Source organism: Mastomys coucha, unplaced genomic scaffold (assembly GCF_008632895.1).
Source record: "Mastomys coucha isolate ucsf_1 unplaced genomic scaffold, UCSF_Mcou_1 pScaffold22, whole genome shotgun sequence".
Lineage (NCBI taxonomy): Eukaryota > Metazoa > Chordata > Mammalia > Rodentia > Muridae > Mastomys > Mastomys coucha.
Window position 1 is genome coordinate 237,331,546 of NW_022196905.1, and position 16,590 is coordinate 237,348,135.

General features: G+C 32.1%; 1 protein-coding gene across 7 annotated transcripts in view; it reads right to left on the reverse strand.

Annotated features, from left to right (window-relative positions):
- The window catches only part of Cdh8 (cadherin 8), a 377,695-nt gene that overhangs the window by 59,425 nt on the left and 301,680 nt on the right, over nucleotides 1–16,590 (reverse strand). For all 7 annotated transcript variants that reach the window (XM_031341029.1, XM_031341023.1, XM_031341026.1 and 4 more), the window contains one exon: nucleotides 9,803–9,920. In XM_031341029.1, the coding sequence (XP_031196889.1) occupies nucleotides 9,803–9,920 (118 nt within the window). The remainder of the gene's footprint in view (nucleotides 1–9,802; nucleotides 9,921–16,590) is intronic.

Sequence of the window (16,590 nt, forward strand, 5' to 3'; positions counted from 1 at the left end):
AAAATTGTCAAAATAAGATTTAAACACATCAGAATAACAAAAAATATTAATCTTTCTGCAGGCAGGAAAGTCTTGTGGTCATGTAGATTTTTGCTATCCATCGGATATCTTGTGACAATTTCATTTTAAAAACAATGTTGGCCTATTATTTTACTCTTTAAGTTAATAGCTTGTATATCAGAAATTCCCTCACTAAATTTGTAAGATATAGAGGAAACTTTCTTTTACAAACAAGTCCTTGAGCTCTGATTTTCTGAACAACTTCCTGACAAATACATTTGAACAAATAATTAATAATCCCAAGAGATTTCTTTAATTTCTTTGTTCCTTCTATAAAAGGTATGAAGAATTTCTAAAACCGAAGTATCGTAAACAGCTGTCATCACTTTTTGAGTTCTTTTGGCATATGAGAATATTTTGTTCTTGAATAGGTCAAGTTTTCTGCCACAACATAGTGAGATAGAGACACATTAATGTTATAGAGGAGTACTTTTTAAATAATATTATCTGGTATCATAGTACCTGGAGATTTTATCCTGAAATTTCTGGAGTAAATATTATATTCACATATATGCATAATTTCTCTTGAAATTTCAGAAAGAAAATGAAGTATGTCAGCTACTACATAAATTGCACATACTTCCTTGTGCATTTTGGTAAAAGCAGTTCAGATGGAACATAGCAAGTCATATAGTGAGGTTAGTGTTAGAACAATATAATAGCTGAAAGATATTTGTCCAAGTTTAGTGCCGATTAAGGGCTATTATGAATATGAAAGTTGTGTGTTTTTTATCTGGGAACTGAAAGATTAAAGGCAAAGTAAAAACCCAAGTTTGAGATTAAATATCAATTACAACATCTCACCAACATGTTTGGATCTTGCATTTAATAGTGTACATCAACATTCCTCAACTAGACTTTCTCATGATAGAAATATCAATATGAAATTAGGTGGAGAATCCATTGTCCATGATTATAGATTGATATCACCATTCTAACCAGTCAAATGTTTCCTTAAGATGAATATGAGAAAGCCAATGAAAACACTTTTTTATGTAAGGATAGGTTCAGAAATTAAGCATAGAATTTAGAATGTGGAAAATCTCACTCTAAGTCATAGGATTATGCAGACCAGTTTATAAATTTTATACTATAGAACAAATAATCCTGCAAAATTATAGCATCCTCTTTGAGAATTCAATTGATATTCAAAACATGAATCCTTAGTAGAACAAAATGCACTATATAGTAGGGAACGTCAATATCGATTTTATCCCCTACTTTATTTCCAACTGACAGAGCACTCTCTTATATGTATGAGGCAATAAATAAATGGATATCAAATAAATGAAGAAATGAATAATAAGTAAATATATGATCTATTATTCAGAACAGTAGAGCATGTGAAGGAGATATTCCTTGATTTCTAACTGCCTTAAGAGGAGTCATGTAGTACTGCAAAGTTAGCAAAGAAAGCAAAGTTCACAGGACCTGCTAACAATAGAAACAAGAAGACAGTATATTATAGCTACTCTCAGTGATTAGAACTTAGCTAGGTATTGAAGGTAGAGAACAGAAGTTTACATTCTATGATAAGTATAATTCCATGAAGGAATTTAATATCTAACTAGTTTCACATTTTGAATCCAAAAATGAACCAAGAGTTTAGGGAACAATGATGGAAAATAAAAGTTACAGCCAAATTCACTGATCTGTTGTTTCATATTTATTATACTCAAAACTTTTAACTCTCAATCAATACCTACGTAACTCATTACTCATATATTACAACTATACTAAATAGGGTATAACCTTACAAACTCTCACATATCCCATTTTTCACTAACTATACATATTTTCTAATATTATGGAAAATTATGTTTGTTACTCTTAATTTATATTTTAGTTTGTTTTATCATAATGAGAAATATATTCAATGAACTACTCATGTTATACAAATATCCCTCTTTCCTTTTTTTCATTTACCTGTGCTTTAGTCATGGAAAAGGCTTACTGACATGTTTGGTTGCTAGCCAAGTAGATTAGGTCCAATAAGACATAGTATTGGTTATCACCCAACCACTCATTTCTGGTTTCTTAGTGATATTTTGATTTTTAAGAATAAGTGGATGAAATGGATTGATGTTACTCACAAGAACTGTATAGAAAGAGAAGAAAAAGAAAAGTTAGCTACTGTTCATTTCTAGCTTGTCAATTATGAACTTAGCACAGTAACATTTTTGTTTTTACTTTTCTTATTATTTTAATATTAAGAATGGCATAAGAGTAAATATTAATTCCACCTGGGAGTTAACAGAACAAGATTGTTTCTATTTTTGTACAAGTTCTTATAGATTGTACAAAGACGTGTAAAGATCCTAATGTGCATGTAGCTTGTTATTAAGCCTTCATTTTCTGTTGTTCTAGGTTTTGTTTATCCTTTATTCTAATTCACTCCCAGTCAACTTTTGCAATGTTCAGCTATGTATGATTCCCACTCTTACATTTTTCACCAATTGTTCTTTATCTCTTCTCTGACTACTTCTTTTCTCCGTATTGTTTCTATATCTAACTGTGTGAACCTCAGGAGTTGGTTGCAACATTTAAATCACACCCCAGACAGAATTTCATGTGTGCCTAGTGTTTTGTCTACAAAATATTCATATTAATCCAATAGGCATACTTCTTTGGTGAACAGAGATGAAATGATGGCCAACTATGCTTAGTACGTTTCTAGAAGTGGAAAATTTGCATAGACAAATGGCTTGTTTTATTTTACATTTTAAATTTTAATATTAAACCTGGGTTCCGTTTTTAAGAGCAATCATGTTTATCTGATACCCACAGATAGCTAAGATCTATTTCTGAGCTTGGAAGTTGATGATAAATCAATAAGTAACATTATTCTTCAATGACATAAACAGTAGCAAAGCAGAAGGAAGCCTGAGTAAAAGCAAAGGTCAACTCTAACTTGTGCTGTATACAACACCTAGTGTTCTAGGTACTCTTGTATTTTTCTTTAGAAACTATTTTTCATTTTTATTTAAAAGCTAATTCTTTCTTTAGAAATTTCTCTGACAGCAGCATTCTCAAATCAAGGATCTATATTCTAGCATCTTGAAAGCAACAAATGTAAATTTAAGGTAAACATGCACATACAATTGACTGTTTCATTTATTTTTCTTTGGATCCTTGGATCTCCTTTAATAGAATGTGGTATAAAGACTGGGAACAGTTGCTAGCAAAGTGACAGAGAAGCTTTGATAGAGTCTGTGGAAACACACATATGGATATATGCTGTTTCTAAATTATATCTCAGTGTCCTTCAATGGCCTAAGCTTAATTATCTCCCATAACACACACTGAGAACTAGACAATAAGGGCATTGCTATACCTGAACAGAGTAATGATTTTAAGATTTTTCAATATTTGCAAAGGACAAATGCAAAGAAATTGCATTTCTGAAAATAACTTACCCATGAATTTTTTTAAAGAAAATACAGAAACTAAAAACTAACATGAGGGTAAGAAAATAAAATCATCCTGTTGTCTGAACCATATTTCATAGTCATATATGTTAACATAAAATGATTGATCAATATATTTCCAACTTTCCATAATTTACATATTATCCTTAATTGAAGTTTATGAACATAAGTGTACTGTTATCAACAGCATACTGCTGATTAATATAATAGATAATAAATTATGTTTTATGTACAGCAGAATTATTTTCAGTTTTATACATAAGCTTATTTTGCATATTAGAGATCCCACTGATTTTTTTGGTGAAAATTGAGCCATGTATTTTGTGATTGAAAAAGAAGACCCACCCTCAGTAGGCACAAAGTTTGAAATATCTATTGCAATATCAACCATTTGGTTTGGTGAGTATGCTGTGGCAACGTTTGCTGTAGTAATTGAGTGCAGTTTTAATATTGCATTACATGAAGAATTATATATTATATTCAAGGCACAGAATATATATATATATATATATATATATATATATATATATATATATATATATATGAGAGAGAGAGACAGAGAGACAGAGACAGAGACAGATACAGAGGCAGAGAGAGAGAAATCTGGAGAAGGCAGTATCTGGATTTGCTGCTGCAGGCAAATGGGGTTTCTAGTAATGTGCACTTGAGGAAAGAAATATAATTTATAATAGGCTTTCCTTATTTCAAAGTATCTAGACTGGCAGAAGACTTAAGGAGGCCTATGATAATGAAAAGTAGCACACATGGCCTTTCCTGTAACTGGACTGGGGCTAGATAAACAAGGAGAACTAATAGTCAACTTCCAGGTAGAGGCATATAATTTTCTTAAAAATGGAAGGAAGGACCTATTTCCATAGTTAATAGAAGAAAAGATTTCTTGATAATTCCACAGGAGGAAAGATTTCCAGTCTGGGTGGCTTGTGATCAGAAAAATCTGCTTTAAGCTTTAGGCCTTAGATTTCTTATTTAAGTTCAATAGGAGTCTGATATTAGCTGACAATTGACAAAGGTTTAAAAAAAAATAGATTGGCTGTCAAACATAGGCAAATATCTCATTTATAGTTCCCATAAATCAGTATTAAGATAGAAAGTGATCCAGAACATTCAAAAAGGCAAAGCCACTGTGAAGAGAAATCTAAGGTTCACTTTGTTGAAAGAGATAAAAAAAAAAAAAACTAGAGGGAAAGTTCCTTTTAGTTTTTGTACTCATGGATAAATCTGAGAACCCTCATTTCCCCTTCTTCATGCTTGCTTTTCTTGGATAAGTCATTTGTCTTTCTAAAATAACACATTGAGGAGTATGTTATAGTGTAAGAAGATTGTACAGTCTTTTGGTGAGGATGTGTTTATTGATGATGTCACATTCAAAATTAATCTTCTGCATTAAAAATGTCTATCAAGAAAAATTACAGGAGACATAGTTAGGAATGATTTGCTAAAGGAGTGATGAAGAATTAAGAAATAAGATTCTGTCAGTTGCTTGGTAGAGTCTCTCAGAGGACCTCAATGCTAGGCTTCTGTCTGCAAGCACAATATAGCATCAATAAGAACATCAGGGTTTGATGCCTACCCATGGGATGGATCCCAAGTTTGGCCAGTCACTAGTCAGCCATTCCTTCAGTCACTTCTTCATTTTTTCCCCTGTTCCTTCTCAACAATACACTTTGGGTTGAAAATTTTGAAGGTGGGTTGGTATCCCCATCTCTCTACTGGGGACACTGTCTAACTGCTGGAGGGAGTCTCTTCTGTTCCATATCCCCATTGTTGAGCATTTTGGCTAAGGTCACCCACATTGAGTCCTGGGAGCCTCCCCCATTTCAGGTCTCTGGAACTTTCTAGAGATACTCTCCAATACCCAAGACCTGGCAGCTGTGACAGATGTGCAGATACTCACAGCCAAGCATTGGACTGAGGTCTTGAACCCCTTTGGAAGAATTAGGGAAAGGATTGAAGAAACTGAAGGGGATTGCAACCCCATAGGAATACTAACAGTGTCAACTCACTTGTAACTCTGGGAGCTGCCAGAGACTAAGCCACCAACAAAAGAGCATACAGGAGCTTGCCTGAGCAGAGGTCTGCCTTATCTGGACTCAGGTGAGAGGATGTGCTTAATCTTTTAGAAACTTGATACCCCATGGTGAGGGAATGCCTGGGGGAAAGAAGACCTTCTCAGAGATGAATTGAAGGACATGGGGAAAGAACTCTGTATGGGGGCATCACAAGGGAGCCAGGCAACATTTGGGATATAAATAAGTAAAATAATTTATTAATAAAAATCAATAAAGAAAAGTATCAAAGCTAAACTAAAAGCACAGACATAAAAAAGCAAAAAGAAATAAGATTCATACAGAAAAAGATCATGTCCTGTTTATTGCGTGGTTTTCCATATCTTCAGAAATGTCTTAGTATGAATGGCTCTTTATATACATTGCAACAGAGCCCAGTAGAAGCCAAGAACTGTTATCCTGGTATGATAGACAAGCAAACTGAACTGATAGTAAAATATCTGTAGAACTACTATTCCTATGGTAAATATTTTCATAGTATAGAATGTATAAATCATATATACTAGAAGTAGGCCAACTTCAAGTTGAGATAGAATTCTGAAGACAAAATCTGACTTGCAATCTTTACAAGTAAATATTTTATAGACATTGAAGTAATGCAAAGCATGTTTACTCAAAAGCTGAACTAGCAGTCTTTGTCATTTACATTATAAAAATCATTTGTTGTGAAAAATTATACTTATTTTTTTGTGTTTGACTCCATGGTCTCATATATATTACTCTGATACTTTCTCACTGAGATACAATGATAGCCATAGAGTGGCTTAGCAACAGGATTAGGGATAACTCAGAAATTTTCAAGGAGAGAAAAGCCAACTTCATTTGAGATCATGATTATTTGCTATATTTTTCTCAACCATAACCAAGCAAAAACTAATTTTAGGTGTAGTGTGTATTTTCCTCTCATAGCTTGTCCTTAAACAAGAGAACTTCCGTTTCTACATTTCCCTGGGTTAAGTCATCTCTGTATTTTAGGAAAAGCCAACGAATTTCCCTTTTCAGCAGTCAAAGATGTTGCAAGTCCAATAAAAAATTATTTTACCTACAATGTGCAGGCTGGGGAGAACTCAGCTTCTGCAGACCTCAAATTTCCTGCAAGCAAGATATTTCAATATCTGTAAAAGGTCCATTTATCTTTCTTGTCTTCTTATATTGAATGGTTAGGTATTTTCCATTTTCACAGTTAGAATAGGAGCCAATACTGAAATGTGGTCAGCAAAACCCTTTTTTTATAAATTCACCCAATGAAAACATGAAAAAAAAACAATGTATGTACTACCAAATTAAAAGATTCATGGCGCTCTGAATTTTAGGTGTACATAATAAATTGTATCTCCACATTTGACCTTCTGTGTTCCCTTCCTCCATATTGAAAGCTGCTATCTTATTATGGTATATATATTTTTTCCTATAAACTTAGTGGAAGGATTATTTGTGAAGTCATTCAACTATGTAGTATAAAAGATGCAGTTCATTTCTATTTCATTTTGTCTTTGATTATGAATTAAGGGAGGAAAAATTGCATGAGGACCTATCTACTTAAGAAAGATCATGAGAATTTTGAGTTGAAAGGCATGGCCCCAAGTTTCTTAGAAAAGCAAAGTATTTTCTGATGATCAAAGTAATTGAGAAATTATTTTATTTGAGTGTAAATCTGGCTATACTGGATGTAAAAAAAATTAAAATGAATTATTCTCAGAAACTTAAATCTGTAAATTACCTCAGTTGAGAAGCATCAACTTCTAATCATTTAAAAGTACAAATTAAGGACAAAATAATGATTAATAGCTATAAATATAATTAGAGCATTTGATTTTATCTTATGCTAACAACATTAAAGATATCACAGTAAATAATAACATAAAAATATTACCATCACTTTTGCATTCTCATAAACATCATTAACAGTGAAAATAAAGATTATTTAAGTACTAACTTTTATAATCTATGTGTCTACCTACCATATATCCCTACAACTATATGAACATTGTGATTATTTCAATTGCTTCTGTATATTGTTAAGACATCCTATTTTCACAAAAACAATTCATACAGCAAAACAGTATTAGCCTATGTAGAAAAGTCCATGAATTTATAATCTAGGCAAAGGCAAAAGGATTATAAACTTTACATATATAATCTCAAGGCCTTCAGGTTCATGATGTATTTTATGAGGGTTTGTTGAATGTTTGGGTCCTGAATCCAGAATCAGAGTGAACAAATGCCCTACGTTCTATAAGACAGTCCTAGTTTATGGTGTTTTGCAGACATAAATATGAACAGCAGCTTCTTCCACTTTAATAAAAATATTTCCCCTTGGAATAACAAATTTCCCAGTCACCATTTGCAAAACAAATGACTATATGATTTAAAATGAAAAATTGTAGTATACGAAGTGCCTTTTTAAATCCTGAGTCACTTTGTAACACCCAGAGTTGTTTTCAGACCTGGGAGATAGGCCAACATTTGGGCTTCTATTTTCTAGAAACAAAACATAACAGACAATCCATGCAATTTTAAATATTCTGTTTAGAGTTTCTGGAAATTTATGACATAGCATTTCCTCTGCATTTTTTTTCCTACTAATTTCAACATTTCACAGAAAACATATGAAATCCATTATCAGATGACACATTCCTTTAAGAAGTATTGTCATTTAAAATAGAGGCTGGAATTAAACTTCCTCTAGAGTCCAGTAATTTACTTTCCCGTTCATCTAACACTTGTGTTATGTATGTCTTCCAGGACCACAGCTATAAAAATGCAAGTCTTGAAGTTATGGACTGGGCAGGGAAAATAAAGATATCTGAATATGGCAAATTAGAACACATTACTTCATTTGACTTCTTACATGATGTGTGTTTTACAGATATACAATCTAGATAGCAGTAAGATCAGGATCAAATAAGCAGGGACTACATTATTGCATATTATCATAAGTTTGGGATTTATCAATAGGCTTTGAGCAAAGCTTTATACATGAGATTTCCATAAAAGATAAATCCTGCTTATCTTCATTAAAAAAAAAGAACAAAAATAATGTTCTGAGATAAGAGTTTCTTATTGGGGAGACTGACATATAAGGACTCCGTCTTTAGGGAGATGGAATGGAATGTTGTCACTTTAATGTTTATAATAATGGAAGCAGGCTAGGTAAATAATGTCTGTATAATGACCTTCTTGCTTCCTTTTCTTTGATGCATCTACATTTTTCAAAGCATCTCCAAAGAGCTAAGTAATATTACAGTGAAAGACAAGGCCATGATACATTTAACATGAGCCATAAAATGCTGTTTTATTTTCACAGTAGAATTTCTCAAAAGACATTAACCTACAAACTGAGGCAGCAGTATCCCAGTTCTCATGCCCCAATGTTTCCTGGGCTAATTGAGTACAAATTCTATATTGTGAATTTTAGAAAGCAAAGAAATGCCTATAAAAAAAAAAAAGAAAACAGATCCAGACAATACTAGCAATCTTGTTAGTTAAGATTAAGATAAATATATTAGAGCAAAAATAAAGTTACAGTCCTTTAAAACATCGTATCTGAATAAATACTAATATATTCATGAAATGATGTCTTAACACTTGAGCTACAGCCTGTGAGTACAATACACCACACTTAATGGAGCAGTAGCCATATAAAGAAGCTCTCAAGAAACAACAGACTAGAATAAATATTCTCTGTAACTAAGAGACATAGAAATAAAAATAATTTGTATTACTTTTCCAATACTACTGATAATAAATACCTTTCAAAAACGTTTTTGTGATCTAATTGCTATTATTAAGGTTGGTACAGGATTAAAACAAATACCTCTACTGTGTACCCACAAGCCAAGTAAAATTAAAATAGACTTTCCCTAAAGACTTAGTAAACAGACAATTAAAAGTTAAAAACTCCAAAGTGCTAACTAGTTCTTTCAGTAACAGATATCTCAGGATCTCAGCCTTCCTGGAAATATTTAGGGAGAGGAAAATGGAGATTCTCATCTTGTCAAGTATCCCTTGGATACCATTAATTTTCATTAACAGTTTTCTTATCTATAATATCAGTATTAGAAAGAGGAAGTGATGTAATTTTCTTGCCATGCAGCTGATAAACTGACTTTCAGCTACTCATGAGTGAACAAAAAATAATTTAATTATATTTTCCATTATTGTTTGGAAACTGCATGCCAGCTCCTAGTTTCAACCCTGCATCATTTCAAAGTCCGAACATATTACCTTCATTTTTCTTGATGGTGAAATTTGGGTTGTTGGCCATTTCTGGAAGAAGGCTGTATAAGAAAAAATGTCCGTTTTTGGGATCGTCTTTGTCCATGGCGCTTACTGTTTGAATGACCTGTAAGGTAAAATCATCATCAGTGTTTCTGATCATTTCAGAGGGCTCCCATTACTTGTAATATCTCAGTGAGATCCCTTTTGTGGTTTGGTACTTTAGGCCAAAGATTCATTTTCTGCTTTCTATATTATCATGGATACTTTGTGCCAAGACTATGGAGCAAAATTCATCACTTTAAAACCTCAGCTGTGGTAAATTGATGAAAATTAAGAGCATTACCTTAGTTTCCATTTGGTGTCTGTGGCTTGAAATAGCAAAGTTAAGTGTATTTGAAAACTCCACTGGGCAATTACAGGTGTCTTTCCAATTGGTGTATTTACGGGCATCTAGAATGAGATTTCGAACTGTTACAGGGATTGGAGAGGGCTTTTGGGAGGATCATGGAAGAGTGATTTAAACCTTGAATCCTCACAGCTTTTATGTGACCATCAGGGTATGAGTAGTTGCAAGATAGAGTTTTCCTCAAACAAAGATCCCTGGAAGAAAATCTTGTTGAGGAGTTGTATGTGTTCTCTTCCAATAATGAAAGCTGTTTTTAAAGCTAGTGGATAATATATGAAAACCACGCTTAGGATTTTATCCTGAGATGAATAGATTATAGGGACGACTACCGTGCAGAGAACTGTTCAGATTGGCATAGTCTTTTGGAATCCTGTACTGAATGTGCTAGTTTCATTTGCAAAAGCAACACTAACTTAATGCCATGCTGTTTCCTAGGATGAGAGAGAACTATTTTAATTCTCATTTATGATTCCATGATACTTATTACTTTTATGTGCAACATAGAAGAGCTCACATAGTGAAAGTACGAGGGCTTATATTTCTAATGTTAATAGCTACCATATGATTACTATATGGCAACCAAGGTGATAATAGATAAAAAGAACTGTGGAAACAAGGAAATGATCTATAACAATAAAGGGTTTAATATATGATGATAATGGCTCCAAATATTTTGTGTATATATGAATATGAATACCCCATTGGACTTTGAAACTTTCAGAAAAGAAAAATAATCATGTTTGTGAGTGGGTCACTACTATCTTGTGACATATGACTTGTACAAACTGATGAAGCATAAAGTTAGAACTTCCATAAGATTGAGTGTTTGCATCCTATCATTATAACATATTTAAAAGAACATTAAAGTTAAAAATTAATGTTTATATTATGTTTCATTTTGTTAAGAAATAGGTCTATTTACATTCTAGAACTTATTATAATTGAAGTGACCCTATGACACAAAGTAGCCTCAGTTTATCCTTAAGCTGTCAATCCTTAAGCTTAGTAAGTCAATCATTAGGATTTTTCTTGAATTGAATTTTCCACACTGAAGTCACAGTTTTAGTGTTCTTTCTCTAAGGTAGTAGTTTGACACATTCTAAAACTTCATTTCCTTTAATGTGTAAAACACAAGAGTCTTTTCTCATGAGTAAATTGATTTTTTTTCGTTAATTCACATAATACTCTTAGGAAATGCCAAAAGAAATGTTATTCCTGATTATTACTATTGTTTTTGTTAAAGACACTGCTTTTCATTGGAGATATGATTCTTAGTAATTTGACAACTTTTGTTTCTCCAAGAGAGAAGCCATCCAACTCTAACCAGATTTGGAAAGAAAGAAATTATATTATTGTTAAACACATAGTATATATGCTTCAGCATTTAAGAGCACGGAGAAACTCAGGGGTCATAATTTCATGAAGAATAAATTAGAATGAAAGGCCAAGGTAAGAAGGTGTTTAATGAACACAACTCATCAGGGCAGTACAAATGTATAGCTGTTTAAGGGACAAATAGAAACTAACCCCTATAGTTAAGGACAGCTCTGTCAGAATCTCATGCTATAAAATCAAGGAATGACGGGGTTTTCCTTGAATCAGTTGTGCCATTCCTTCCTGTATGTACTCAATCTTGTCACCACAGACCATCTGTTGCCAGGTTCCATCATTCACTATGTATGTGAATGTATGTGAAGAATGGAAGAGTGGAAGAGATAATTTCTTTTAATCTGGCATGAAGATCAGTCATAAAACAGGACATTTAAAAGATATACATAGATAAATTTCCTATCATTTATATATAAATGTGAATGTGTTGGTTCATATGTGCTGATGAAATTTTCTATGTAAGAGTTATTTGATTAGTGAATCCACAATATTAAAAACAATCCACACAGTCCATAATTTTTGCATGTATAAAGATATACAGATACTTACCACATCATGTCTAATAACTTTTGTCTGAACAGCATACTGGAAATGAAGCATGTTTTTTCCATCACTTACATCAACCAGGATTCATTAGACTTCTTACCCACAAACTTAAACCAGAGAATGTCAGAGCAGGGAATGTCAATATGAAGGCCCCACAATCCAAGTGATTCTGATGCAGGTTCATGTCTGAAAACACTTATTTTTTAATCCATCACAGAAAATAGTGGTGCTCCTGGGTCCTAATCATTAGTTAGGAATAAGTTTTGTTGTAAGAGTCTATAATGTTAAGTTCATGATGTGTTGGAAAGGAAATAATCAAAATGGTGGATCTAATTGACTTAACAAATATCATATAAATTGCCTGTGATTAACATTTTTGGTTATACTATATTCAAAACTTCATTTTATTTTAATGCAGATAATAACTGCTTGGGCATCTTATCTAAATGTTGATTCTGGTAGATAATTTGAAGGGCGTTGTACCACTAAAACACATTAAGATATCTATATTAAGAAAATTTAATTTTTCAATGATGTAAAAACATCTGAATTTTTAACATGGAAGGAAAAGAATGTATACAAGGGAGTAAACCCTGAGAGAGTCCTACTACAGAGACAAATGCAGAGATGACATATGGAAATCTAAGAGTTTCTACTTTGAGATCTTATGAGCATTCTTGCTATTTAAATAATTAATCCTTCATTAAAATTTGTAAAAATGTCCAGAGAATTTATAGATGAAGAACTTGTTTAGATACCTTTCCTTCTAATTGTAAAGAGACTATGCAATTAACATGGCTAAGGCTTAGCAATTTTTATCAAATTTATTCGGTTTATATGGAGACTGCAAATGCTTAGTGAACCTCTGTTTTTTTAAAAAAAAAAAAAAGAAGAAGGAAAATGAAGACTATTTGAAGTAATATTAAGGGAATGCATTTCATGGCCACCATTGAATTTTTAAACATACAGACATTTCTTGAAACTCATCAAAGAACATTTTCAAGAAAGAAACTAAAAAATGTTGATATATAACATGATTCTTGTTCTATAAATTATTAGATTATACATCCTTCTAAATTCACATGGAATTCTAAATTTTTATTAAAAAATTATTTTGCGATAATTTACATTTTGAAGTTCAGATCTGTTAACAAGACCATTGTGTCATCAGTTAGAAAATTTCCAATGAGTTCTTATATTTATAAATCATCAGTCTGTTCTTAGGTCTTGAAACATGATAGTCAGTGAAATTCTCCCCTCTTTCTTCTATTGTAACTTGCCTGGCGTGCAGTATCTAGCAACAGCATAACATGAATTAGAGAAATAAATTAATGAATAGATAGATGAATAAGTAAGTAATTTCAGACATATTTTTCTCATCCTTGTTAATACATATAATGTCTTAAGAAGTAAGCCTTGGAATATTTACTAGTATTCAAAATAGTATTTGAAAAAAATTACTTCATGACTCATCTTTATCATGTCTCATTAAACACTATTTACAGTCTTTTCAGCATCTAAGGCTGATTCAAAGTACATTGAATTTCACATTTTCTCTATATATTTCAGTAAATTTGGGTTGGATTTCTAATATGCTGGCAAATGGAACGTAAGATTTTGTGTCTTCATTGTTCATATTCTTGGTTTTAAAAGTATTTAAAGTCCCCTAATGACTCTGAAGAGTAAAATTCACAATCAAATTAATGGTGATAATCATAGCTGTGGGGAGAAAGTAAGAAAGTACTAATATGTTATAACTTTCAAAATATTCTTCAGGACTTCAGAAATAAATATGTATATTGTAAATATATATAATGCTTTTGTATACATGAATACTCTAGGGAAACTATATGATAACCAATAAGCATATGCAACTGAAGCAGTGACTTTAAAATGCCTTTTTGGTACATTTTAACTTCTTCTAAAATATTTTAAATAGAAGGTGACTTTTAAGTAGTGGTCAATGATAGAAAAGGTATATAAAATGGTAGAATAGAGCAATTTCTTACTTACATTTATTCTTCTTTATTGTCAGTTTAATTCAAGCTGTAAATATTAACTTTCCTGAAAGAATAAGGTCTATCTTTTACAGCAGCAGTTTTTGTCTATTGTTTTTGTCTATTTCTTACAGCAGTAGTTTATTTTTTAATTTGAAGAAGATATAAACAACTGATCAAAGTTTAGTTTATATATCTCTACTAAAGGTTAAAATTATTTGGACTTACTAATTTATGTGCATAAGTAAGGATGAAATATGTTTTTATCATTCATCTATGTTGTTCATAATCAAACAAAACAAAAGTGAAAAATTATTTTCCTAGAGATTTTTTCATGAAAATGAAGTTAAAATAATTATTATTTACTGAAAAATGGATATATATAGATACTAGATGAAATATACACAAGGAAATCTAGAAAATAACTCAATTATGTCAAAACTAGTTGATAGAGCCCAGGTGGAAATACAGTTTGTATCTATTTAAAAGATACTAATAGAATTTATGAGTAAACTATTTAGCCATTTAGCTGTAGTCAGGATTTTATTTTCTTCCCTATTCACAATGGCTTCGTGTGTCATTGTTTTAACTAGAAACACCCTTTGTGTCCAACATGTCATATACCTCTTTAAAAACATAGCATGAAGGAATGAGCTCCAGGAAGGACACAGGTAACAAATAAATATGTGGGATTTAGGCCTTCAGAAATCTACATGAAATACCTAAGCATTCCTCCCACTTCTAATCTCATCTTTCCCATTTTCACTGACGTTACACTAAAACAAAGAAATATCAATGTTGTTTTTTGCATGGAATATTTTGATATGTTAGATTTTTGATGTTTAGTTTCCTGTGTTGTTTTACTGACTCAATATATCCCCTAAATATTTTTATGCTCTCAAGAAATGATCAATATTAAAAACAAATCATCCTATCTGCTATAGAAATTTATGAATCCTGAAGTAGTTAACTTTCATTTAAAGATAAACTCAGTCCTCTTCTTTGGTTTGAAGTAATGATCCCACTTTCAACTGTGTCTCCTATGACAAGATAATTTTATATGCTATCTCCTTCTTGTGCTGGCAAAAAATAGATCCTAAGCTGAACTTATTGTTTATTCTTAAAAAGGTCATGCCTTCAATGTGGATCCCTTGAGTCATCAATTTTATCTGTATTATTTTGATAGAATTTAAATAATTTATAATCAGAAATTAGTCCCTGGGCTAAATACTATATAGTACCTATCTGAAAATTCATGTGCTTACATAAATATGAAAAGAATGCAATTAAACAAAATGTTCTTAAGTTAATAGACTTGAACCTTGTTTATTTCAGTGTTTCTTGACCTTATTCATAAAGATACATAAAAATACAAATACAGATGCACACACACACAGACACACAAGCAAACGCACCACCACCCACAGATTATTATGCTACTTTACTAGTTTTTTCTTATCCTCTGCAAGAAGGTGTTATATTATATCCTATCACTTGAAAGCTACAGAAATTCAGCCATTACTTTCCCCATCTTTCCAATTTAAATAGTTCCATTTTAAACCCAATTTATGTCAGTAGAAAGTCTATGCTGCATGTATAGCAGACAATTGCCTTATCTGGCATCAAAGGGAGGGGTGGATCTTGGTCCTATGGAGGCTCAGTGCCCCAGTATAGGGGGATGCAAGGGTGGTGGGGCTGGAGTGGGTAAGTGGCTGGGGAACACAATCATAAAGGCAGGGGGATGGGGTGGGAGCTTTGCATGGGGAAACTGGGAAGGGGGACAACACACACACATATGCACATGCACATGTATGTGAAAAGTATTGAAAAGAGGATTGTTACTTTAAGTCAAAGAAGATGACTGAGTTTATCTTTAAATGAAATCTAACTACTTCAGAATCCATTAATTTCTATAACAGATGGAATGATTTGTTTTTAATATGGTACATATATGTGAATGTATGTGTGATTATGTATGTGTGTGTGCTTATGAATATATTAATATCTTCACATATAGGGCTTCACATATAGGGTATGGTAGTTTAATAACAAATTAATTCTAATTCTTTAATATTAAGTCACAACACTGAATTATGTCTTAAAGTTGACATTTGGATTGTTGTACTCCATAGTCTTAAATTATATTTCATCAATATTCTTTTCATTCTCTCAAAATTGTATTTTATAATGCATATTCCTGTAAATAACCCTCTTAAATTGATTTCTACATATACCTTCCTCATATATGGTCTTAGAAATTCAATCATCTTACTCTATCCAAAATCAAGTGAAAAAGTATTTCTCATCTTCTGTTGAGGTCATCAAGTTTTTCTGGTTTAAATCATTCCTGCTTCACCCTTCTTTATGCAGATAGATCAAAAGGGGGGAGTATGCATCTGATGGACAAGTTAAAATAAAATCACCAGACCAACTGCTTCTTCGTTGCTACAAAACAC